This window comes from Labrus bergylta, chromosome 2 (assembly GCF_963930695.1).
Source record: "Labrus bergylta chromosome 2, fLabBer1.1, whole genome shotgun sequence".
Classification (NCBI taxonomy): Eukaryota; Metazoa; Chordata; class Actinopteri; order Labriformes; family Labridae; genus Labrus; species Labrus bergylta.
In genome coordinates, this window is record NC_089196.1 from 7,491,207 (window position 1) to 7,509,035 (window position 17,829).

The 17,829-nt window shown below is 39.9% G+C and overlaps 1 protein-coding gene across 1 annotated transcript; it reads left to right on the forward strand.

Moving 5' to 3' along the window:
• Positions 1 to 964: 964 nt before the first annotated feature.
• On the forward strand, positions 965 to 12,960 carry pias2 (protein inhibitor of activated STAT, 2). The gene is made up of 14 exons (XM_020631158.3): positions 965 to 1,029; positions 3,146 to 3,322; positions 3,619 to 3,706; positions 3,801 to 3,851; positions 4,896 to 4,986; positions 5,526 to 5,660; positions 5,745 to 5,850; positions 6,219 to 6,292; positions 6,571 to 6,731; positions 7,718 to 7,851; positions 8,313 to 8,505; positions 8,839 to 8,975; positions 9,066 to 9,103; positions 9,836 to 12,960. The coding sequence occupies exons 2-14, from the start codon at positions 3,214 to 3,216 to the stop codon at positions 10,049 to 10,051; spliced, it is 1,533 nt and encodes a 510-aa protein (XP_020486814.1). The 5' UTR covers positions 965 to 1,029; positions 3,146 to 3,213; the 3' UTR covers positions 10,052 to 12,960.
• The last annotated feature ends 4,869 nt before the right edge of the window (positions 12,961 to 17,829 follow it).

Here is a 17,829-nt window from a genome sequence, read left to right on the forward strand (position 1 = left end):
GGCAGTAACAGAGAAAGCATTGGTGTGATTTTTTCCTCTCCAGATGCCTCGGATATACAGTATATGCCAAGAATGATAGTAGAGGCTCTTTTCCAATCTGAGTATTCACAATCTCAGACATAATGTAGCAGAGAAGTCCAGAAACATTGGATCTTGGGGCACATTTCAAAACTGGGAATCATCACAAAGGCGACACTTCTGGATATGTAGTTTCTTGTAAGTTGAGCATATATTTTCAAAACTGATTAAGGCTATGGTATATTCTCAATATTTGCTTCCCATATGGACATCTGGAATTACAATGGGCCTACCTGTAGTAGCCCTAACCAAAAGTTACTCCTCATGGACTTGGAAACAGCAGAGGAAGGGGAACTAATTGAGCCTAGATGTGGATTATATACTTTTGATAACAATTCAGTTTCAAGCCTTTTTTGTAGCTCATTTATTTATCTATCGGCTCTCACTCTGCAAAGGAAACAAGAACACGTCTCTAATGCAATGTAGACCTGTGCCTATTCCATTTATGCAGTAGGCCTATTAGGCTGAAATACCTTAACTCAAGTGATTAAACAATGTAAAACATAGGCTATATTGTATTACTTATCAATTTACTTTAATAGAGCTTAAATCATATGATATATATCATATGGATTCATTGTTTTATTTATTTGCCACACAACATGGCACTTGTAGAAAGGCTAATTTGAAATTATTAAAAATAATTATGAAATTTGGCCCAACGAGGTTTTAGTTTGAAATATGGCTTTAGATCAGAATCAATCATCAAAATAGACTATTGTATCATTTTAAAACACGAAATTTCAAATATTAAACAACCGGTTCTCGATCTAGGGGTTCATCAGGGTGGAAACAGCGATAGACTAATAATAATTTTAAAAACAATAATTGTAATCTGTCGTTTTTATGGAAAAGGCGGGTCTCCGGTGACCGCGGAGAGCGTCACCCGGAAGTAGTTTGTCTGGGCGGGTTGACTGGAACAACAAGATGGCGGGGAAAGAGGAGTTTCTGGTAGGCTAAAAGAAAAACACCGATTTTGACTCGCTTTTGCCAATAGTTAATCACGAAAAGACAACTGTTGATAAATTAAATAGATGATCAACGAGTATCAATGTTGAAATGGCTCCGTCAGATAATTCCGGTCAGATTGTTAGTGTTTTTTTAGCGTTAGTTAGCATCAATGCTAATGTTTTGTATCATCCAGCCGTCAGATTAACCGGTTTATTGTTAGTCAACAAACTGAAGTGTGTTTTTATTCATGATGCTTCTACTAACGCTGTCATTATATAAGTCATCAGGTGTTTGTAACTGCATCAGCTGTGTCCTGCAGCTGACTAAATATACAAAGTTAACGCTAAAATAATTTAGATATTCAACTTAAAGTAACAAAAACGAGAATTAATTTATTTTTAAATGAGGTTATTCTCTTAACACGTGTTTGTATCATGTGTAAACACCGATTTGTGTTGACAAACATGAAGCTAAGTTTATGTTTTCTGTTCAGATGAATGATTATTAACTCGTTTTATCATCAGATTTCAACTCAAATCTTCAGTAACCATCTTATTTATGATGTTGAATCTGAACAGTAGTTCTTTATCAGGCTGTATGACTCTAATGTGACTCACAGTCTGATGTACTGACAGTTTGCATCCAGCTAAGCATAAAAAGATTGCATTACCAAATATTGCAGGTAAACTCCTGCACACTGTTGAAACGGCACAAAAACAGCAACATTTTTTTGCAATGCAGGTTTTAATGGTCTCATTCTTCTACATTGCAACTGTCTCGTGAAATAGATGTTTTTTTTTCTTTAAGCTTTTGTCTTTTTAGATATCGTCAATCATTAAAATAACAGAGATAGTATTTTTTAACATGTGGTATTGAAGTATCAAACATAAAACCTTAATACTGTGTACTCTCTGTCATATCAGTATCACTGAGATATCGAAACATTGCCAACATATTACGTGTAAACTGTGCTCTCTTTTTCTTTCTCCTGGGGCAGCTTTTGGTTGATAATCAAACTACTTTTTTGTTCTATCGATCATTAAAAAAATAGAGATTGTTTTATTTGAAAACATCTGGTATCAAAAATGTATTAAAATATTTTGACAACCGTAATCTCTTGTTAATGCAGGTACATAATAACACAAAACTTGTTTATTTAACCTGCAGGAGTCACAGCAGCTGCTCTTTATTCCTCCAGTACATGAAGCACTTAAACGTGAATCTGAGTCTGTAGAATAATATTTAACTTAGTACTAGTTTAAACTCTTCATTTAAACGGAGGGGATGTGGTGACTTAATGTGGCATTCAACAATTATATTGAGTTGTAGACATTATCATGGTGCCAAAGCCCTCTTATGTTTTAAATGTCATACAAGTCCTCTGTCTTTGTGAGAAGTTGTTAAACAACAGCATTAAACCGTAGGGACAGTTTCCATAGTCTTTCCATTAGACAAAAAGAAAAAATCCCTTCATTAAAAAAACCCCAGAAAAACAAAAGACTCAGGTAAGAAAAAATAAAAAGCTGTTTGTTAACCTGTGTGCACACTGCACAGTTTATAACCCGTGCTCACTGTAGTATAATATATGGGTAGGAACCTTTGACAGTTGTACTGTGTTGCTGTGGGGAACACAATAATGACCCGCTCTAACTAGTCAGCATCAGCCTTCGTGTTCTTCTGAGTGTGCAGCAGGTTTAGGTTATTATTGTACACATAAACAATATTTGTAAACTGCATGCACACACAGATTTACAGGTGTGCTCAGATTTGTAATAAAAATGAATGTGTAGTTAATAAAACTGTGCACACAGTTTGTAAACAGCTTTTTATGTTTTCTTACATGAGCCTTCAGGGGCTCCATGGATGTTGTTTTTATTCATTAAGTGCAGAATAATTTGCTGACCGCCAACTTGCAAGTAAATAAATATTCCATCTTTCTCAGAATAAAACACAATCCCTTTATTAGCATTTTAGCAAACAGGGGAGTGTTTGTGCTCAGCTGGCGCTCGTGTATTTTTTCCAGGTTCCTGTTTCTTCTGTTGTGTTAATGTAAATCGTGGTTTCACTGTCCTCAGGTTAGAGAGCTATATCTGACCTCTGACCTCTCTGTATGCAGGAGTTAGTCCTGTAACTCACACGGCATCCTGTTGACTGGTGAAACAACTGTGATACACCGCACTCAACATGAACCTCCAGCAGCCCACCCCCCTCCCACCCGTCCACCCTGACGTGCAGATGAAGCCTCTCCCCTTCTACGACGTGCTGGACGTCCTCATCAAGCCTTCAAGTCTAGGTTTGTGTTGTTTTTCATTGTTTTGCTTTAAATGAAGACATGTACAAATATGGACCTGGAGGTTCCCAGAGGCATATCAGGTGACGATAGACGACGATTGACTTTGGGCTCTATGAATACATTATCTCAAACAAGAAACAAACCCTCATCAGATTATGCATAAACACAACACCAAACATCTGGACGAATATGGATGAGTTTTGGATTCTTGCCCTGTATTTGATACTAAATCCTCCATATAAATGTCCTACATCATACTATATGTGGATGTGTGTGTGTCTTTTTTGTGTTTTCAGGAGCGAGTGCTGCACAGAGATACCATCAAGAAAAATATTTTATCTTTGCCCTGACGCCACAGCAAGTTCGAGAAGTCTGCATATCGAGGTAAGAGTGATTTAAGCTCATTTCATCCTCAGATAGACGACCTGAGACTGAAATGTGAAGACTAAAGAACGTGTTTGTAATCGTGTGTTCACAGGGACTTTTTACCAGGAGGCAGGAGAGACTACATGGTTCAGATTCAGCTAAGGTGAGCTTCCTAACAACAACAACAACAACTCAGAAATACTTCTTTTCTTTATAGGGTTGTCGTGATAACTGAAATTTAAACTTCAATATGATTCTAGTAAAAAATCAAATGATATTGATAACTTGTTTGATACCATGGCAACAATATTAGAGGCACCGATCTAAAGTGCTCAAAATTCGGAAATATCTGCACCAAGAGTTGCAAATGTATCTGTGCCATTAAGACAGTGCTCTTTCTCTGTTTCTCTCCGGGCAGCTCTAGGTTAAAATATGACTGAGAATCTGTTTTTTGGTAGTTTCTGATACTTGGTTATATCATGACGATAAGAAGTGTTTTTTTTCTGAGCGCCATTTTCTTTTTTCAATGGGGAGAGAGCATTTGCAGCAACAGGTGGAGAAAAGCCCAGCTCCAAGGGTCTTTTTTATGTTTGCCCCGCCTTTTTTGTGTGGCCGTTCCAAGCGCTCAAGAAACTTTTTCTGACAGGCGCTGTTGACGTCACCGGCGTTCCCAAATGTAGGATATTCCTCGTAGTTGCTGATTACGGATCGTGTCTTCTTCCCACATCCTCTTTTCTCTGTGTCTGATCGAGAAATAAACTGATTCTCAAATATAAAACATACAGTGTAAAGTAACGGAGCAGTGCCCATCATACAGCGGCCGTTGTCAACCGACTGTTGTCATAGAGACAGGAGAGACGTGCATCACTTTTCTTCTCATTGACGATCATGCAAGCACTCCCGAGCGCACAGACAGCGCCTTTTTTTCCCGGGTAAACACACGAGTGGACACAGGACCTTAGTGATTTAGCCTCCTTTATTTCATTGTTTTCAGTGAGAAAAATCTGAATGATTAATGTTTGATGGTGATCTAAAAACACAAGAGGAATAAGATTTTCATGATTCAGAACAGTGGATAACAATATCCATCATTACTATTTTATTGAACATAATTTAGATTCTTTACAGATATTCTCTTTCATACTGGACGAGAGACTACTTGTGTTTTGAATAAATACATTGAAATCTGTTTCTGTGTGCTGTCCAGATTTTGTTTGTCAGAAACGAGCTGCCCTCAGGACGATAACTACCCCAACAGTCTCTGCATAAAGGTCAATGGGAAACTGTTTCCTTTGCCGGTAAGTTTTCCTTCCCCACTGTTAGGTGGTGGGTGTTTCTGTTAGAAATGTTCAATGAGGAAATCGTGAAACAGACTGTGGATTATCTGAGAAGGTATTCGGGCGTGATCGGACAACACAACAACAGAACACACATGGCTGACAAAGTTTTCATGTTAACAGTCTTTGCTTATATTTTGTTAGAAGGTACACATTCCTCTCCATTTGGTTAGACTCCTAATAGGCTAGAAAGGTGACAGTACCTTGACTTGTAAATGTCAGACATATACATTTCTTCAACCTCAGAGAATCACATTTCATTTCCAGCTCACATCATACACTTGGCTCCGATACAAATATAACTCTGCTGCTCTGAGATGCCTGACACGGCTACACAGACATAAAAGAAGAATTACTCTTAGATGGTTGACAGAATTAAATGTCCACAAAATTAACAAGATGAATGAAGTCATGTAAATTCTTAATAACACCCACTTAAAAAACCCTCAAACTGAGATATTCCAGTACAGAGACACTAATGAAGCCTGTCACTTCTGTAGGGTTACGCACCTCCCCCAAAAAACGGCGTGGAGCAGAAGAGACCAGGTCGACCTCTGAACATCACCTCGCTGGTCAGACTTTCCTCCGCCGTGCCCAATCAGATCTCAGTCACGTGGGCTCCTGAGATCGGAAAGGTGAGAACTTACAGCTCATGACAGTCGTCGTCAGTGTTTCCTCTGGACGTCATGAGGATAGAAACAGTGAGCTTTGTTTTTCAGACGTACTCCATGTCGGTATACCTTGTGAGGCAGCTCACGTCTCCTCTGCTCCTGCAGAGACTGAGGATGAAGGGCATCAGGAACCCCGACCACTCCAGAGCACTGAGTAAATACACACCAACTACACACTGACAACACACTGTTAGTTGGGTAGTTCTGGCTTGTTAATCTCCATTAATCAAATCAAGATTAGAGTAAAACTAAAATAAGGTCACTTCTTCACTGCATCACCATGTGTTCAAGAAATCAATCACATTCTGGGTTATGTGTCAATTTGCATCTTTTTGCCATCCTTACAAGTGTATGAACAAAAATAAAGTAAATCCAGTAACGTTGTAAATAGCTGTATCTAAACTATACAGCTACAGCTAAAGGCTACGTGTGTGAAAAAGTTATTAGTTATGAGAATGTCTCTGATCAGGTGGTGAAGTAGATAAAAGTGCGGAATGAAAGTTTCTGTCTCTGTCTCTCCAGTTAAAGAGAAGCTGACAGCAGATCCCGACAGTGAGATCGCTACGACCAGCCTCAGAGTCTCACTCATGTGTCCGGTAAATAACACACCTGTGTAGTTTATGTGTTTAATGTTGACTCTAGACTTTAAAGCTTGAAATGCACACACATGGAGCACTCTGGTATGGTGTGTTTGTTTTATTGTGGTGTAATTGGATCGTATCAGAATTCATAAGTCCGTGCCACAGTTTCTTGTCTAAAGTACCACCAGAGGGCGCCACAGTATGAACAATTGAAATGTAAAATCAAAGAGTTGAATGTGTGTAAAATCAACCTCCATCAGTTCACTGTGACATGGGTGTGTTTGGTCCTGCAGCTGGGTAAAATGAGGCTGACGGTGCCGTGCCGAGCGGTCACCTGCTCTCACCTGCAGTGTTTCGACGCTGCTCTCTACCTGCAGATGAACGAGAAGAAACCCACATGGATCTGTCCTGTGTGTGACAAGAAGGCAGCGTACGAGAGTCTCATCATTGACGGGTCAGACACACACACACACACACACACACACACACACACACACACACACACACACACACACACACACACACACACACACACACACACACACACACACACACACACACACACCTCCTCAAGCTTAATTTGCAATTGATCCTATCTCCCCTTTTCAACTCTTGCTGCAGCCTTCACAATGAGAACCTTTCGTCACAGTAACACATTAGTTTCCCTCCCTCACACACACACACACACACACACACACACACACACAACATGACCCACATGATGTAACTAAATGTTATTAAACAGACAGTCTGGGGCCATGTGTCATCTATGTTCATTAAAGTTCATAATGACACTAACATGAAGTATTTATTTAGGGGCTGATTGGTGCATGCTTTAATAGACAAGTATCTGCTAATATAAAACCATTAAATATTCAACCCTCTCTCTTCTGAACTCAACCGTTTTGTCCGTCTCAGCCCGACAGTGTTACAGCTCCTAAATGCCAGCTGCACGGGCTGTTTCACTGCATATGACAGTTTAAATTAGAGTGTGTCTACCTAAAAATCGCATTTGACTGCACCCGTCATGGTCTGATGCTGATAACAAAGCTGTATAACAAATCCGTTAATTCGCTTTAATAAAGAGCAGAGTGTAAACATCGAGGTAAAAGCTCTCAGTTTCAGCCTGCAGAAGATTGTATCAGGTGTTGCTCATAACAATTATGTCCTGAACATACATTTACGTTTACATTTTGGTACATTTAAATATCAGATTAGAGTCTGACCGGCGTTGGTTGTGGGGGCGACACAGTTGCGATGGTGGTGGCTGGGTGTCAGGAACGTCAGGTGGTAGTAGTGCCAGATCACCTCGCTGACATCATGAGAACCTCAATTAGCAAGGATTAGAAACAAAGACACTCATTCACAGAATCAATCTGTGCGTTGGTGCAAAGCTGTGATAAACTTGTGATAAAAGTGTGTTTTCTTGTTCTTGTTCAGTTTGTTCCTGGAGATCCTGAACGACTGTTCAGACGTGGATGAAATCAAGTTCCAGGAGGACGGGACCTGGTGTCCCATGAGACCAAAGAAAGAGGCTGTCAAGGTCTCCTCTCAGTCAGTCCCAAAAATAGAGGGTGAGTTCCTCATTTATTGTCTGAATGTTTTTATTAAATGGTTAATGTGTGTTCACAGTGTGCTGCACAGATCGATTTTACACTATTAAAATCACATAGTTTACACATACTGTAGTTTATTTTTGTTGAATTAGGATTGTGTACATTCATCAATTTATCAGCAAATAGCATCTTTGTAAATATGCCGGAATTAGCAGAAAAGTTAAATTTCATCAGTAGTCCTAAGGCAGGTACACATTTACACATCTTAGGGTTTATTTACACACACAGTCATTCACTAAAACATAATTTAGTTTATTAACACTTTTTTGTATCACATTGAATTATCTTCTTTTTTTAAATGATTGCTTATTGTTTAATCAGATAAGAGTATTTTGATGTTTTTTTGTTTTTTTGATGTCCTGTCGTTTTCATGATGACTGCATCTCTGTCCTCTCTGTTTTTCATCGTCGCCCTCTCAGCGTCGCCTCCTGTGCGTCAGTCCTCTGTTGTCCCTCCTGCTGCTGAGCCCGGCTTCACAAAGAAGGCTGACGTGATCGACCTGACTCTGGAGAGCTCCTCCTCCTCCTCCTCTGACGATGAAGAGGAAGCAGACCCCCCGCTGAAGAAACGCTGTGTTTATATCTCCAAGAATGAGGAAATGCACACAAAGGGGTGAGTGAGCCGCAGACACACGTGCAGGTAAACACCTGTACACTTAATGATTGCATGATCCACTGACCTCTCAGTATTTTTTATTTTTTATTACCATCCAGAGAAAGTTATGATAACAGTTCATAACACTGTGTGTGTGTGTGTGTGTGTGTGTGTGTGTGTGTGTGTGTGTGTGTGTGTGTGTGTGTGTGTGTGTGTGTGTGTGTGTGTGTGTGTGTGTGTGTGTGTGTGTGTGTGTGTGTGTGTGTGTGTGTGTGTGTGTGTGTGTGTGTGTGTGTGTGTGTGTGTGTGTGTGTGTGTGTCATGTAAACCGTGCTGTCTGTGTTTTCTCAGAGTGTTGACCTATCAGCCCACTGTACGCGTCCCAAACGTCCAGGCTCTGGACCCGTCATTTCTGACGTCCACGCTCGCGGACTATACAGTCCCCTTCCACCCGTCGACGCTGGCCAACATCCCCGCAGACATGCAGAGTGAGTCAGCTCTCGTAATGACCATTAGCACTGTTTCTAGCACCGTGTGGCGCTGTCAGTAATCTGTTGCTTTCTGTCTCTAACCTGCAGGTCTGGATTTGTTCTCCTTAATTCAACCAGATCCTCAGGTATGACTGTGTTCCAGCTGCACCACACATCATTCAAACATCAACATCCTCAGACTCAAGCAGGGATCACTGACTCACACAGACACTTAAGACTTGAAGGGGAAGTCAGATATTTTAAAACTTTTTTGTGAAAGAGGAAGATTCTTTTTTAAACACATCAGCTGTTACATCAGCCTCTACAAACACACCAGGCTCCATTGTTCAAAATAGGAACTTTACATCACAGTACATAGGAGTAGTTCATCTACTGCTGCTTCAGTTTGTTCCATAGTCTTGGGTTATTGCGCAACTTGAAACTACCACCTTATTTGATGCCACAACATTTCGAACTAAATGATCCTGTATACATAAAGTGTAAAATGTGTATTAATATATTTCCCCATCACTGGGTGTTAACCTGTTGCATTTGATGCAGATTAGCTGTGAGAATAAAATACATGAATTGTGTTGAGGTGCAACATTTAGACCTTCAAGCCAATCATGTCATGTCTTCATTCAAAAGACTTTGTCGGAGGATACACCGGTGTATCCTCGCTCTGAGCTCCTCCAGAAGCCTCCTCTCTCCTCGATCTTTGCCTACTCCAGGTGCATTTAAAATATTGGAAGATCCTTCCTCATGGCGGTGGGGACTGATTTCCTGGTCAGTCGAGGAGAGAGGATGCGAGGATGTGCAAAGTAATATAATGAGAAGCATCCCCTGACTCTGATCCTGAATCCTGTCTTACCCCCCAGCACTACCGTCCTCAGATGTTTCTGGAAAACCTGACGAGCAGCATGCAGAGTGCAGCCAGCACCAGCTCCGCCCTTGTCTCCTCCTCTAGCGGACACTACGACTCCGGCTCCCACGCTGCCTCCTCCCTGCAAGAGTCCCGGGTCATCACCGGGGGAGGGGGGTCCACAGGGGGAGGGCCTGACAGCAGCCTATCAGACATTATTTCATTAGACTGATCACAGCTCAGTGGACGTTCAGGACAGACTCCTGTGGACTCTTTACTCTGGACTGAATGTGCACCACAGATTGGTTGACATCAGCACTCCGAGGGTTAAAGTTGCTTTATTTTACCCTCTGTGCTGTGACACGAGGAACAGACTGTTGTATGAGTTCTACAAGTTTCAGTGTCAGTTCAGTCCCAGACTCCAGCTCAGAGTCAGACAGGAGTTAAGCTGTCAGTTTGATGAAATACAGACAGACATTCATTAGTTACACAATCATGGAGCCCTGAGCAGACAGATGTTTAAAAGACGTCTCGCGCTCGGCTCTGCAGTGTTTTCCTGTCGGGGAGGATAAACATCTGGAATCTTTGTCCTCCTGTGTTTGAAATATTTGAAACATTGAACTATAAACTGGTTTGTGTGCTCACACCAACATGTCTGCCTTCACCCCTCGAGCTTATGATCAGCTTCACAGACTCACTGCCCTCACACCCTTCAGACACCTGTGTTTCTGTCTGTTTGAGGGTTGCCATGTTACCAGAATTCTAAACTTACATATGAATCAAGTACAGATTTTATGATATTGATGCCCGTTTTGATACTACCGCCACAAAAAGAGAAGTCCTTGACACCCTATATTGAGTAATGTATTGTCAATAGTTACTAATTATTGTACTGGGGAGGAGCCAAACCTTGCCTCTGTCAAAACGTTGCCAATGTGTTTGAGCAATTTAGACAGTGCTCTCTGTCTCTCTTGGTTAAAAATATGGCTTAAGCTCAATTTTTTTTAAGCTTTGATACTATCAATCATTCAAATATTAGAGATTGTTTTTTTTCTGAAAACACATGGTATCAAAAAGTATCAAAGTTTTAACAACCATTTGGTTTCTCTGTGTCGCTCTCTGAGAGAACACACAAAGGCGGGTCATAGGTCATTCAGAACTTCTCATTGGCTCTTACAGCTGTCAGTCAGTCCCTTTTGTTACTGGGCAGGTTTCAGTCCACACCAGTGTAAACTGTTCCTTTGTTATGTAGTCAGAGCAATAATATTTGAGCTAGCGTTAGTTTAAAGAAAGTTGTAAATGTAGTTCAGATTCTCAATAATGATCCAAGAATCCTCTATCTGTTTGTCAAATCTGCTGACAGGATCTATTTTGTTGGTCCTTATAATGTGCTGTCTCTCGGAGGAGTTCAGTCAGACGTGTCTGTGTGTGGTTACACCCGCTGACCTGTAGAGGGCCCTCTGACACAGTTAGCACAGTTCTGGCCTTCATGCTAACTAAGTCGTGACTCCCGCTCTGTAACATCTTATGATGTCACTCTAAGAGAACCAGCAGGAGGTGCTGCCCTAGATTCTAGGGTTGTCATGATACCAGATTTTTAAACTTGTTGGTTTGCAACAAAAAAAGAAGTCCAAGGCACTATTTTTGTATTTTTTATTTCTTGTTTTTAATTATCAAAAAATGCAGGTAAACTCCTGAACAGTCTACAATGTACAAAAACATCATCTACGCTCCTGTATGGAAGTGTTGCCATTGTTTTTGTGTAATTTAGACCGTGTGCACGAGTTTTGTTTTGTGTTTTTTGTGCAATATTTGATGGATTTATTCTTCCCCTTCACACTGATGAAACATTTTTTTTTAGTTTTTTTCTAGTTTTTTTATTTTTTTTAGCTTTGGTACTTATTGATACTAATGATCATAGAAATAACTGATTGTAACATTTTGAAACACGTGGTGTCAAGAAGTATCAAACGTTTCGACAACCTTAGAGGATTCTGAGATCATTTGACCGATTAATGTAAAGTTTAGTTCAAGCTTCAGACATGTTCAAACTGCCAAAAACCTGATCTGCAGATTACTGTCCTCTTCAGTGATGATGACGACGATGAAGATGATGAAGATAAACACACCTGCAGGTGGCAAACAGGGCAGCTACCTTCACACCTGTGATCTGATCATTACCTGTGTGACTCATCCATCAGAGCTCCATCTCAGGGACACACACACCGCTGAGCCTGATGGACCCGTTCACACACACACACACACACACACACACACACACACACACACACACACACACACACACACACAGTGTCAGTGTGTGCGTGTGTTTTATTCAGATATGACTCTTTCAGATGTTGGCAGTTAGATGTTTTCATGTGGAGGCAGAGATCCTCTGGATTTGTTCTGCAGATGTTTTAGTTGCTGTGAACAGGTTTTTAAATTTCGTTCACCTCTGAAATACAGTTTAAAAACTCTTTAAAAAACATGTTTAACCCTCTCTGCTTTATTTAGACCGAGGAGATTAAGTATTACTGTCAATATCACTTTATCTGACGATTTATTTTTAGTCCAATGTCATAAAATTGTGAAAAATGCTCTTCACAATCTCCATGAGCCTAAAGTGATGTTTCCAAACCATTTAGATCACACTGAACAGTTTTTTATTTAAAATGTTTTAATGTGACTTTAAAGGCTTTATATGCAAATTTTCACACTTAATGTAATAGAAATCAAGTATATCCTCTGAAAATAACTCTGTGAGTCATGACTGTCTACAATGGGTGTAACACCTGAGTCCCACTGTCTGTGATGTTTTCAGAGTTTTCAGAGTCCTATCTTTAGTTTGTTTACATCGCCAGGACGGCCGGCTGACTCCTCCCCTCGCGAATAAAAGTTGTTTAATTGAGGGACTAGAGAAAAGAAGAATAACATAATGTACTCACTGCTTGACTGCGTTTCTAGATCACGCTCATTTCGGGTAAATTTACAAGCAGTGTGAAGATACGAGCATAATAAAGAACGCTAGCATTAGCATGCTAACTCAACAATGCACCGTGAGTTGTTTTGGTTTCATGCTGGTGCTCAAGGGCGACATCTACTGGATCAAAACATCACATATAAAGCCTTTAAAGAATCTAACTGAACTGTTTTGACATCTGCTTGAAAAATCTACTCATACACGCATCCATGATCACGACATTTAGAGAATTCTTTACTTTTATTTTTTTATTCTTCGTCATAGCGGTGAACTACAGTGAGAACCGTTTCACACATCTATAAGCCTTTGTGCTCAGATGGTGACAGGAATTTAAAAACCTGGATGAGTTACTAAAACTCTGCAGGACAGATTCTTCTACAGGTGGAGAGAAGTGTGTTCCTTTTTCTTAACTCTTCAAACTTTACTCAAACATCAGAGTCATAAGTTCACTCACAGGTTTCTCTGAGACTGCAGCTCAGCAGACTCAGAGGAAGAACAGACCCTTTCTTGTTCCCATCAGGAGGTTTATTAAAGAACTGTTTAATACAAAACTGTTGAGTAAAAAAAAGTAAATTAGAGGATGGTTTATCACAGAACTCTGTTTTTTCCTCTCTGTAAACGTTCAGCGTTTTGAGTTGTGGTACCACATGTGGCTGTTTTTTTTTTTATCATTAAAAAATTTCCTTTTTTATTCTGTAAAAATCTGTCTCTCTCTTTAAATCTTACAATTTTAAAACTCTCTAAAGTAACTACACTATGAAGCATTAGCGTACTTTTAGTTTGTACGTATTTCATCGTCTAAAAAACAATCTTTCTAAATTAATACTTATTAATACTAAAGATAAATACTTATCTGGTGCTATTTTGAATTAATCATTATAATTGTATTTTTTGTGATGTTGGTCCTGGTAGAAATCCCCATCAAAGGTAGCCTGTAAGTCAGACTTCATTCTACTTTCATTAAGAACTCATGAACAATATAACATTTTAACTACATTTCATACAGATAAGTATTCAGGTAGGGAAGATGCTTTAAAGACATTGAATTAAGTATGCTTAGCTAAAGTTTAACATTGTAGGCTTATAGTTCTTTTAAAGCGTTACCTTATTTATTTTTTTCACAAAACGATGGTGTGACAATGTGTTAGTCTGACCTGAGTTCTGTCTGCAGGCAATCTTCAGATCCAAAATTTTACCTTCCTTAAATTACAGCTGAAATTGAAGAGAAAAGATCTGCCCTCCTCCTCCACCAGGGGGCAGTATAACCTCAGACAGAGACGATCCCTGCAGCTGACCAACATGTAAAAGAAAATAAGTGCTTGATGTTATAAAACGATTTATTGAATCTAAAAGATCTGCCAATTTAGTTGAAGATTATTTAAAAAACATGATTTATGTTTGTGAATTTTTTATTTTTTTTTTAGAAATAAACTAGATATATAGGCTATTTAATATTCTTTAAGATTAAATTCCTCTTAAAGCATTAAAGTGGCTCGAGCTGATCCTGTCTCCAGAAAGTTATCCCACTGTTTCAAGAAAATAATCAATAATCACAAGTTTAAAATCTCCTCTATCTGACGTTCCGACGGAGCTTTTCAGAGAGGCCTGAAATCTGAGAGAAGTGTAACAGTTTCTCTCAATGACCTGCTGTCAGACGCTGTTTTTAATCTGTGTGAAATGACCACCAGGCCACATTAATCAATGTTCCGTCAACGTGTCAGCTCAGGCGACAGCAAGGCAGGAAGTATAGAGCAACGAGGGGGGGGGGATATGGGGGGCAGCAGGGTCAAAAGTGGGGAAAAGTCGACCTGGGAAATCGTTTGGACTGTCGGACTCAGTGAAGGTGGAGGTGAAGTTAAAGTCGTTCTCAGGTGTTCTCTGTCAAACAGCAGGAAACAAAAACAAGAGGTGGTAAAAAAAAGAAAATCAACCATTCATTCTTCTTGTAACATGTAAAAATGTTATTTCATAAATTCCAATATGAAATTAGAATTTAATGTGATAGGCCTACTTGTATTACCACATTTTATTTGATTTCATTTGATTTTTTAAACATATTTCACATGCGATAATATCTATACTGACCGATTCTACATAGAAATGTATCAGTGTTAATGACATGCCAGCTTCAATCAGCAGTAGTCTGACAATGATTTAGTCATCTATAAACATATATCGGGATAAAAGTGCAGCTGAAAATAGTTTTATAGATCTAACATTTGATCAGCTTTTAGATTTTCAGACTACCTAAAATGCATCAGAAATTATCAATCTGACCTAAATCAACAAACAAACATTTTAGAAGTTGTTTTCTTCTCCTTTTGAGTAAAGACCTGACAAAGCTTGACTTTTTAATTTTGAAACATCTTGTTTGTTTTACATCATATATACCACTGCTGTCGAATAGAACTGAGATGTTATGGCCAAGTGGCAACCTCCAGTGTTGAAAAAAGTACGCCAAATTGCAGAAGTGCAAAATCCTGCAGTTCATCAAGTGTCCCTTGATGCTGGCCGCAGACACCAAAAGTCACATACACACTTGTTCAAAAAAACATTTTTTTACAGCAGAAATTAAAAATGTTTACAGCCTGTTAAAAAATGAAATTGCTCTGATTAGCTCATGTCTCAGTTGGCACACACTGTACAAATGTTTTTATAAATCATCCGGTTTGAATCAGAGGTGAGTAGCGAACTGATTGACGAATGGGTGAAATGTAGCTGTTTTTTCAGGAGGCTTAAGCCCCGCCTCAGCTCTAACTTTTAGCTGTTGGAAGAGACAGCATTTCCAGCATGGTGACCACCATCGATGGTAGGCTTTCAAACCCCCCCTGCAGTAATAGATGGGTGACGTCACTCAGGCTTCGTCCATTAATATTTACAGTCTATGGTTATGGCCAAAGAAATTATAGCATTTACATTGCAGTGCATGAATGCTGCGGTTGTAACTGTTCATCCGCCATACAACCCACACAAAACACGTTTATTTCACCATTAAAATGAAAGGAATATAAATACACATAATATGACACGCTTTGATCCCTGAGGACAGCGCGGCCTTAAACTCTTAAACACTAAACTTAACCAATGATGTTAAGAATCTCAAACACTAAACCTGAACAGTAAACTTAAACAATAATGTTAGACATTGATGTTAAACACTTAATTTAATAATGTTTTACCCTTTCCTTAACGTTATCCTGACGTTAACCTTTATCCTTTGATAGTTTCAGACTCTGAAACACTTCAGGATATCACCAAAATGCTTTTCATTTGAACAAGCACAACAAACCTTCGAGAGCTGTAATAGGTGCTCAAAAAGACACACACACACACACACACACACACACACACACACACACACACACACACACACACACACACACACACACACACACACACACACACACACACACACACACACACACACACACACACAGCATCATCCTAGCTGCTGGTAGATGGCAGAAGATCCCAATTATTGTTGGATGAAGCAGCAGCAGTGGTTGTTTTTAGTGAGGGGGCTTGTTAGGTGTTAACCCCCCCCCCCCACTCACCCCCACCCATTCTGTGTGAGCCGTGTTTCCCTGTCAGCCTCCTTCCTCGACAAAGCCTTGAAATAAACCATTAGCCAATATTACACACATCCCTAACTGTCACTCTGTGTAGTTTAATATGATTGTGTAGTTAGACATTTACTCAGGATATTTGGCTGTTATTTGTACTATGCAGTAAATTAATCTTTTATATGATTTGTAAGGTGGTGTTTATTACAAGAATCCGACCAGACTGATATTCTGACGATGAGTCATTCAGAGGATATCGCATCAAACCAACCAGGGGAAGACTTTTACACAGGTACTTTTATAATCAATCTGCAACTTCTAGTGTTTAAATATGAAACCAATGTGGAAGTGTCAAAAACTACAGTTCCTCGACCGTCCATCTAAGGCTGTCTGCAAAAGCTCTGGAATTAACACCCATTCCAAAATGCCCATTTTCACAGCAGAAATCAGCCTGGTGGAGGAGAGTTTCCAGTTTGTGGACCTCAGAATTGGCTTTATAAAGACGTGACCTCCAGTAGGCACTCCAGGTTAAGATGAAGATACTGTCCCGAGCAGTTGTTCAGGTGTCTTTGGATCTTTTTCACAGTGGGGGTAAAATGGATCATGAGATGTGAGTTCTGTATGCGATGGTACATACGCTCACAGGAACTCATTTACAGCAGAAAAATGCACATCAAACTGGATGTTCTTCCCCTGCTGTCTCCACTGGATGATTCTGCTCGTTGTTCAGTCCTGAGACCACAGAAAACAGAGCAGCTTTACACTGATGCAAAACATTCTATGTTTCTGGGAGAGAAAGTGAGAAGGAAACATCTTCATGTCCCTAACGCACACTCCAGATTCACTCCTCCAGCAACTGTGGGAGTAAACTCTTTCTTACGGAGTGATGGAAAGACATGGAATTACCTTACCTCACCCACATTCCTCTGTGGCAGTCTCATAATGTCTCACCATGTCTTATTGTGTCTCAATGTGTCTCAATGTGTCTTATTGTGTCTCAATGTGTCTCACTCTGTCTCAGTGTGTCTCAATGTGTCTCACTGTGTCTTATTGTGTCTCAATGTGTCTCACTCTGTCTCAGTGTGTCTCAATGTGTCTCACTGTGTCTTATTGTGTCTCAATGTGTCTCACTCTGTCTCAGTGTGTCTCAATGTGTCTCACTGTGTCTTATTGTGTCTCAATGTGTCTCACTCTGTCTCAATGTGTCTCACTCTGTCTCAATGTGTCTCGCTGTGTCTTATTGTGTCTCAATGTGTCTCAATGTGTCTTATTGTGTCTCATTGTGTCTCAATGTGTCTCAATGTGTCTTATTGTGTCTCAATGTGTCTCATTCTGTTTCAATGTGTCTCAATGTGTCTTGCTGTGTTTTATTGTGTCTCATTCTGTCTCTATGTGTCTCACTCTGTCTCAATGTGTCTCGCTGTGTCTTAGTGTGTCTCAATGTGTCTCAATGTGTCTCACTCTGTC